The following is a 9,673-nucleotide window of genomic DNA, read 5'->3' on the forward strand; positions in this document are numbered from 1 at the left end:
CCAACATGGTATGATATGACAATCTGTTAACTTCACAAAAATTTCCGAAGCAAGTTCTTAACAAAGGCATATCATTAACAAACGTGTGGAGTCAAGTTAATGATAAAGAGAACAAACAAACATCTAACTTCAGAGCTCGTCTCAACAGTGAGCACGTATCATCCACCAGTTGGACATGAATTCACTTAACACTTCAAGCAAGATTCTTGTAAAAAGTTACAAAAAGATCATAAATATCAACTATATAATGGCCAGTATGCCTCTTTGTGGGCAACAAGCTGGTATGTCTGTACATAGAAAATGGACTATTTACAAGGCAAATACACCTTCGCATAACTTACAAAGAAACGCAATACTAGTTGCAACTCAAAGCCCAGATAGTATGCTAAGGTCCAGAATTCACTTAGTGGAAAAGGAAGTGATCAAGTGAGGACAACCAGGGGTGGGCTTGGAAGCAACGGTCTTTCAAAGAAAACCTAATGGCTTACTGGTCTAGCTTCATGGCACTGAAAATGTCTCGGGAGGCAGCTCCTCTGAAGTTTCTACCACAGCCTCCAAGCCCAAGATAGCGGTTACATGAAGCTCCGAGCCAAGCATCAAAGGGAAGAATCACATAATGACCAAGTTGAATCCCACTCACATTTCCACAGACGTCTGCAGTTCGTGGCCTTTCTCCCTATTGTCATCATTACAGTGCTTGAACAAATTACACACGATACTTGGAGAATAAATTAGGTTTAGAATTTACCTGTCATCCTTGAAAGCATACCCAAGGCCTTCTGTCGCACAAAGATATTTCCAATAATCAACTAATTTATGGTCTTCAGGCTTTACCTCTTGCCATCTTCCTTCACAAAATATGGCATAGGCATCTGTTGCGTATCTATAACCATTCAGACAAGATAAAAAATGTAACTAGCTCATAAGCAGCATTATTGAGAAACATCAAAACGTGATCGCTCAAAATGCAGTAACAACATAATCACTTGAATCATATTGACTAATGTATTTCAGAGAACTCCACATACTTGCCAATGCCATGCAATTGTCCCACATTCGTCCAATCTTTGCCCAAATAATCTTTTGAAAATTTTTGGATCATGCGTGCTCTCTTATTTTGTAAGCCCAGGCCCCGAATAACATCCTCAATTTTGCTTGTTTCCACCTCCACAGCTGCTTCTGGAGTTGGGCAGAGATCAAATAAATCCCAAATTATCTTTCGCATCTGTAGATGCCACCAAGGAAAATCAAAGACACAGAGGTAATTAAAAAATTTGAGAAAAGATAAATAGAGCTTTCATGACCTGTTTTCCAGAAGTCTTATTCAAGAGCATGCAAGCCACTAAAACTTTCCAGGGCTCTTTGTACAGCTCCTCTTGAATTAGGGCATGCACAGATATGGGGGGAACCCATGTTTTATTCACAATGTGCCTTTGGCCAAGAGCCTTTACTGTTGCCTCAAAGTAAGAACTCTTCTTTGTTCTTGAAGTGGCTTTACTACATAAAACACCAGAGTCAAAGGGATTCAAGGGCTGTTTAGACGAGTGAGCACTGTGTTCACCACAATCCTCTAAGTCTACACATTCACTACCACCGCCAGGTAAATGCTTAATTTCAGTGATGTCAGCTTTTACTTTTGCAACAGAGTCCTCTTTCCTCCACTTTTGGGTGCAAGGCTTCATTTGGGCACTGCTACGTTCTGACTTTTTTGTAGTTCTACGCTTGTCTTTGTTGGCACCCTTCACCTTAGCATTCCGCTGTGAAGACATGAAGTAAGGAGATTTACCATGAGTATCACGATTCCTTGCTCTCTGTGTGTCACCTTCCTCCTCTCTCCATGCTGCAAGTTTGGAAGGAGAATGTTGACCAGGTGAACAAGATATACCCGGCGAATAAAACTCTTGGGTGAATGGTAGGCCATTCTCACATTCACTATCATCATAAAAGTCTGGCAAATTGCAAGACTGCACTTGTGAAATGAGCTGACTTCCATCTTGCTTCAATTCAACCTTTCTCCTCTTGCATTGATTCTTTTTTATCGTTTTTTTTGGCTTCATCGTTCTCTTTGCAGTGCCCTTAGCATCCATGTCTTCTACACTACATAATGAAGACATACCATTAACAAGGACACGAAAAACAAACGTGATAATAAGCAAGAATAATATAAAGAATCTATAAAATAAAGACTACACAGCAATTCAAATTATTCTCCTATCTCTAAATTGTAAAAATCAATTAGCAACTATCATGTATGTAGGAACTAGACATTTGACCCTTATTATGGTTTCCCATGCTACTCAATGTGTATAGGTTTGGATCTTCACCTAGCAAGGGTAGATCTATTTGCTTTGCATCTTTGACTCCATAAAACTTCCCAGCTTCTTTCCACTTCCACATAGCTTGGTGTACCAAAATTTTCATATCTTGACGTGTATACTTTTTTTAGTGTGTCACAACTTTGTGACGTGGCATGCCCAACTTAGAAAGGTTGACTGAAAGGACCAAAGGGTTAGGATTTTAAAACCCTAATGCTACGCAACTTATAGAGCCCGCGGCCTAAACTGTTAGTCCCTTACTTGATCCATCTTGCACACATGACATGACAAAAGCCACACATAGTCGAGAGTAGAAGAGTGGACATCAGACTCACCTCCCAGCCATAGAGCCAATACGAACTCGCCCCCGAGCTCGGAAGCCTGCAATCAACGGGCTGGCCTCTACCACAAGGACCGGTGTCCCATACCCCAAGCCCACACCAATACAGGTGTGGGTAGAGTTGCCAAGGGCCTAGAGTCCAAGTGTGGTAGTCACACAAGATAGCTCACAAACGAGCCAAGGGTCCTATTTAAAGGATTCCTTAACTGCCCTTGTCAAGTGCAGCAAAATTGAAATGCTGAAGATCTAGGTTTTACACTTATACAAATCCTTTTCTTTCTTTCCTTGCGTTAGTGATTTCTTTTAGCTTGAATGATGGTTCCTTTTACTTTTCCCTGAAGAGAGGGAATGAGAGAGAGTGGTAGAGATGTGTAGAGGGGGAGAGAAAGAGAGAGAAGAGGAGAATGACACCCGATGGGCTCCCAACCAACTCTCTCAAGGGCCCCCCACACCATTGCCGATGTGGTATTTGCAATTCTTCTCAAGACGAGTCACCTCTGGGGCTGATTCGATGCACCTTTGGATCCTTCTCGATGTGGGATTGCTGATGGCTACCAAGGGGTAGATCTGGGGTTGGTTTGCGCTCCCGATGTGAGCAGAATGAAGGGCTGAAAGCTGGATGCAAAAACGCAGATCTACGACTTAAAACGAAGCAGATCTCTCGCATAAAGCAGGGCTGAAAACGCAGATCTCGATGACGGCGATGATGGACAGCAATGGAGCACTCGATGCCGGCGAGGGAATGGCCAAGGTGAGGCTTGATGGGCTGCCAAAGTACCGGACCACAACGATGGGTAGCGATCGCGGATTTGCGCCGATCCGGTGAGGGAAGGGCTGAAAACTAAATACATTGGTGCTGATCTGCAGGGAAAGGGCAGCGCTAGGCTGAAATCTGCAAAACACTGAAGCTGATGGCGCCTTGCAGAAAACGCTGGCTGAACTAGAGGCAAAACGCTGAATTGCTCTGACGCTAGCGCTAGGCACTTCTGATAGAAAACGTTGGCCCTCTTGGTCCCTTTATAGGTGAGATTTGCAAGTTATAAACTTCTTTAGGCTTAGGTAGGGCAAACTGTCCACCATACCCAACAAATAATTCATAAAAATTATTTATAAAAAAGTTTGGTCAGAGGCCCACCCGGAAATCCGATCAACGCGGGGAATGGCTCGTTGGATTCCTCGAACCTAAAACTACATGCACGTCATGCCTGATGCCCACCGTAGTGTAATAACATTTGTCAAAACGCGTGTACAAACCATTTGTGCAAGATAGTTCCAAAACTAAAGAACCTAAACTAATGGACTCGTCCGGACATGCATGTCCTACGAATAGGCTCACAAAATTGCCAGTACTAATCCTCCTAGGATTCTAGATACGCATATATGGGAAGAAGGGAAAAACTGGCTTTGGAAGTTGATGAAGCATGTCCACGTGGCACACAGAGCTATGTGCACGTGACAGCCCTAACCATAGGGCCATGTGCACACTTGTTCAGACATAGCTGAGGCGCCCATCTTGATGTCTAGGGATGTAACACTTCCCCCTTGTTTTTAATTGTTGTCCTCAACACTATCCTCGGTTGTGAAACTGGGGAAACGACTCTTCAACGAGCGTGCTGATTTCCAAGTAGTGCTTGACTCAAGTCGATGCTTCCACTTGATCAAATACTCGGATAAGAAGCCTTTTGAGACAGCTTGACCCTTTGATCAAGAACCAGTTTAGGTTCAAGTGGAATGTAACGAGTGGTATTCTCCAAACTCGAGACTTCCTCCACAGGAACAACTTGTTCATCCTGTCCCAATTGCTCCTTCACGCGGCTAATCGTGGAACACGGGATGGACAATAGGTAGATCCAATTGGTAGGAAACATCACTAATCTTCTTGATAATTTGGTATGGCCCACGATATTGCAAAGATAATTTTGAGCACTAACCAATACAAATCATTCCAGAATCCTTTGGTACCTTTAGGTACACCCACATGCCCTCCTCGAGAGTATGAGGTTGTCGATGCTAGTTAGCATGAAAGGTGGCTCAATCTTGGGCAGTCTTTATGCTTTCCTCAGCAATCATGACCATTTCTTGCATGTCGTGTAAGAAATCGGCCACGACTTGTAAGAGTGCTTAGTACTATTATGAGCAAATTCAATCTGTGAGAGATAACATTCCCAATCAGATTGACGGCGGGAGATATGCACGTAGCATATCCACCATGGTTTGATTAATACGTTCAGTCTATCCATTAAGCGGGTTTCCAATTTCTCAAAAATCGTTTGCCAAAAACTGCTAGAGACCTTTGGATCACAGTCATTAACGATCTCTCCGAACAAGCTATATAACTTATATAAGTGTGCTACAAAGAGTTGAGCTAACTCACTGCTTTTTACGATGGTACGAGTAGGAATAAAACGTGCCATTTTCGTGAGCCGATCAACGCCGACCTATATGGCATTATGACCATAATTAATCTGGGGCAATCCAACTACAAAATCCATAGAAATGCTAGTCCATTTCATATCGGGAATCTGCATAGGATTAAGAGCCCAACACTCCTTTGACGTTCAGCTTTGTTGAGCTGACATTGCGCGCATTCTCACACATACTTGTCAATGAAAGCTTTCATAGGCGGCCAATAGAAGTACCGGCTTACTAAGGCCAAAGTATGGTGTATACCAAGGTGTCCCGTGCTTGGAGCACCGTGATTGTCACATGCACATCTAACTCTTATGTGCATCTAGACAAGATAACTCCTACTTCTAGGGTTTAGGACAGCCTGGGAAGTAATCTAGGACCCTTGTGAGCCTGCATGCAAGACTTGCATGTCTAGGCACTTTAGCGTAGTTACCCTTTGATTGCACATGAGCACAACCAATGTGTGCTAGGTGTAGGCACTTGAAAGTGTTCCCATACATGATCATTAGTACCAAGCCTAGACAATATTTGCATACTAAGCACCTCTTCTTAATAGGTTTAATAACTTATTGATAATTGACATCTAGCATCCCTTTTTAAAAATCATGGGGCTCTAGCTGATACTGCTCGACCCAGCTTCTTTTGCCTATATAGGTGACCCTGAGGTTCACCCTCTCCACGCATTCCAATACCCACAATACCAATACCCAGCAACACAAGTACATCCTAGCATTTTCCCACTTTCAACGTTTTTTAGCCATCAACCCATCGCCAGCCTCAGTAGCATATTCAGCCAACGTTTTTACCATCATCATCGCCAACATCCCTATCAATCGCAGATCCAAGCGTCTACCGCAAGATCCCATCAGCATCTCAGCATCTAGATTCATTGTATCAACATTTGTGCAATTTAAAGCGAATATCTCTCTAGTGATAAAGAGGGGGCCCCTTGGAGGGGGGTTTGGGACTCCATCCGGTGTTAGTCTCTTCTCTCTCTCTCTCTCTCTCTCTCTCTCTCTCTCTCGGAACCTTCACTCAGAGTATCTCTCTTCTCTCTCTAGTTTATTGCACATCTCTCTCATGAAGTAAAAGGAACCTTGAGTACGCACTGAGCACTCATCCAAGAGTTATCACCATAAATCACTTATGTTGTACATTACAGTGACAATCAAACAAAATTTTCATGCGGATATCCTCATCAACGAGCACACACACTTTGCCTTGCTTGAAAAGCAATCCAACACGAATGGAATACGTGTCCGCTACCTTTCTCTCCGTAGCTAGCCGATGGGAGTCCAGACTATCATTGCTTTCCAGGCTACGTAATCCTTCTAGGACTTGTCACCAAATCCCACCATATTAAGGATGTGTCTGGCAATGCCCCTTGAGAAAAAGATAGAAATTAGCCGAGATTTCAGTGAACGAAAAAACATTTACCTCCGAGATCCTACTAATGCATCGGCCACCGCATTGGTAGCGTCCTTACGGTAGCATATCTCAAAGTCGAACTCTTGCATGAGCTTGGCCCACCTTGCCTTGCGACCTTGAAGGTCAGGCTGATCACAGAGATATTTCAATCAATGGTGGTCATTCCATACCACGAAGCGCACGATAGAGGTAATGATGATAAATTTTCAAGGGCCAACAATTCCTTCCCATGTGTGGAGTGACAGCGAGAAGAACAAGAGCGCCCCACGGAGACTTACTAGGCTCAATAAACTACCAGGCAAAAGCTCTATCTTGTGATCAAGGTCGAGCCGACAAAAAGGTGGAAGCCCATCTGATGGAAACACGTCAACAAACTCTTTTAAAACAAAATTTAAATATCCCTACCACGGCATGGCTAGAATAGGGTCTACAAACTTATAATGCGGAAGTCCAAGACATCATGATAGTGTTGAATATGCAAGTTCATTTGTAGCACGACCTCAATCCATCGATCCAAAACTTGACTTTTCGCGTATCGGACCGAGTAGGGCTGATCTACGAAAATAACTTCAAATCGGTCTTGAGCTTAAGATCTTGTACCACACGAGAGGAAATAAAATTGTGAGTAGAGCCATTGTCAAATAAAACCGTTACCATTTGGCCATTGATCTGCCCTTGCACACAGAGAAGATCATGCGGGCCAAGCACGGTCTTATCGACTAACAACCTCGACTAACAACCTCGACTAACAACCACGGCATCTACGTGCATTAACATGAAAAATCTCTGAATTAGAACAAGACAAAGTACTTGGTTCATCAATGATATTCACTGAATTTGCGGAGATGCTTGAATTCTCGCTTGAACACCTTTCATGGCAATGGGAATACTTTGCTTCGGCCCTTTGGCCACTCCTTTGATCAGCTGACTTTCATGGATGGTCGCTGTCTATGGTACACACCATGAGTTACAGTCTCTTGCCTTCATATAGCAGTTCGATGCAGCTTTGTCAAGGGAGAGTTTCACCGAGGCCAACTTAAGTTGGAGAAATTTGTGGATTACCTCTGAAGTTAAAAAGTATTGCCTTAAGCAGAAGGGCAAGATGTGGGATTCTCTGCTCAAAAGCAAGTTGATCTTTGAGACCAAGAGACTAATGCCAAGGAGAAACCCCAAGCCAAGGAGCAACAAGTGGTGCATATGCGCTGTGGCACTGCCCTTGGCTACGGCAGCAACGAGCAGGAAAGACAATGAAAGTAACAAGTCTGCTGAGCCAACGCTGGAATGGTTTAAGCAGGGGAAGGGATGCAAATCTGCTCAATGTCCTACCATGGAGGAAGACAAAAGAGCCATAGAGACCAAAATTCTATGCTTTATGTTGTAACAGCACTAACAGCATATGAGTTGCATATAATACCATTGTACCTTTGTAAACATTAGCATAAGTATGAAAAAATTATACTGAAAACATGTCAACAAATTGTATAGTGCCCACAGCACAAATTATATCACAGGAACTATGCACATGATGCAGAGGGGCAGAACAAAGGGCTCAATGGAACTGTACATTTCGAAAAAACAAACAGAGAGATTAAAAAAACACCTGAAAACAAGTTGTCTGGTGGAACTACGTTGAAAAGACCGTTGTTTCTTCTGTCTTCGGCAAGGCTTGTGCCAACCAGGCGCTAAAGAGAGAGCCCTATTTGGCATATCACCACTACCTCCATCAGTTTTCATGGTTTGTATGGTGCCAGCATGGCCCATGCTCTGTGGAAGAGAGGGGCTTGGCGATGAATATGATCCTGTACACCCAGAGCCAGCTGATTCTTCTTCACCATCTGGGAGAGTTAATGGTTCTGAACGTGAAGCAAAAGTCTTGGGTGCATTCCCTCCCCATTTGTAAACCTCTACCATTTTTGCAAATTCTTCCATCTCTCTCTCTCTCTCTCTCTCTCTCTCTCTCTCTCTCTCTCTCTCTCTCTCCACCCGGTGTAGTGTGTGTGTGTGTGAGAGAGCGTGTGAGCGAGCTTGCGCTGTGAGCTGAATCTCTGTGTGGATGGAGCCGTCAAGCCATTTGTACACGAGGCGCGAATTTTGACCTTGAAATCCAACCGACTCTGGAAGCGAAGTTTGCAACGAGATTTAGAAGTTAGGCCCCTGGCCATGGGCACGAAGGGATCAATGGCCCACGCCCACTTCGGAGATCGGGTGCGATATGAGCCGTCCGATGCGCTTTGTGAAAATTCGGGAAAATAGGTAAACTCGGGTGCTGCAAAGATTGAAAATTCGGGCCGCCCCCCAACCCCCCGCGGATTCAAACCGAGGACTTCCCCTTTGCAAGCCTATCACCTTAGCCACCTCACCTACGCGTGCTTGTGAAAGCATAGGGAGAAGGGTTTCTCCTGTGATGAACCTGCCGCTGTGTAAATTCGGGTCAGTTTAGTAAACTCGGGCAAATTGGTAAATTTGGGAGCACCGCAAGATCCACAATGCCCGCGCTCCGGGAATTAGGTGTGGGCCATTGATCCCTTCCTGCCCATGCCTGTGTGAGATAGTGTTGAGGCGGTGCAGGGACCTAAGGTGCTAGATGCCAGTTGATTCTAGACCAGGGTTTCCCCCCCCCCCCCCCTTTTTGGACGCCCGGGAGAGGGGGGGTTGTTTGGACAAGGCTTGAACTCACGACGCCCCCGTCCTAGCCCAATTCCTTATCACTATGCTAGCATACACAATTTTCTGAGTAGAGAAAATGAAAAGGGTCACTTCGTTATTGACACAAACATCCATTGTTGCCAAAATTTGTGACCACTCTAAGAGTTCAAACTAAGCTTCTCAAAAATGTTCTAGAATATACGCTTCATCGAAAACTTCTCTCTCCAACGCACAATCTTCCTTTTGTAGGCGTCCACATTCTAAAGCACCACACATCTATAAGTGATCTTTTGAACGTAACCAAGCAGGTTCCCCCGAGTCAGTCATGGTGTCCTATTGACATCTCCGTAGCTATAATCCCTTAGGTTCACTCTCGTAACAGTTTCTAGGAGACACTTAACCTTAATTTTAAACCACATTCTAAAGCACCACACATCTATAAGTGCTCTTTTGAATGTAACCAAGCAAGTTTCCCCGAGTCAGTGATGGTTTCCAAATTAAATCCTTTGCAGGTGTTCTATTGAAATCTCCGTAG

General features: G+C 44.1%; 1 protein-coding gene across 1 annotated transcript; it reads right to left on the bottom strand.

Moving 5' to 3' along the window:
- Window positions 1-216: 216 nt before the first annotated feature.
- Window positions 217-8,618, bottom strand: LOC147438907 (DNA glycosylase superfamily protein). The gene is made up of 6 exons (XM_086484861.1): window positions 8,093-8,618; window positions 1,305-2,097; window positions 1,029-1,225; window positions 749-883; window positions 641-676; window positions 217-542 (listed from the first exon to the last, which is right to left on the bottom strand). Exons 1-6 carry the CDS (start codon window positions 8,419-8,421, stop codon window positions 485-487), a joined length of 1,548 nt encoding a protein of 515 aa, XP_086340987.1. The 5' UTR covers window positions 8,422-8,618; the 3' UTR covers window positions 217-484.
- Window positions 8,619-9,673: the final 1,055 nt, after the last annotated feature.

This window comes from Adiantum capillus-veneris, chromosome 16 (assembly GCF_014529385.1).
Source record: "Adiantum capillus-veneris isolate H3 chromosome 16, ASM1452938v2, whole genome shotgun sequence".
NCBI lineage: Eukaryota > Viridiplantae > Streptophyta > Polypodiopsida > Polypodiales > Pteridaceae > Adiantum > Adiantum capillus-veneris.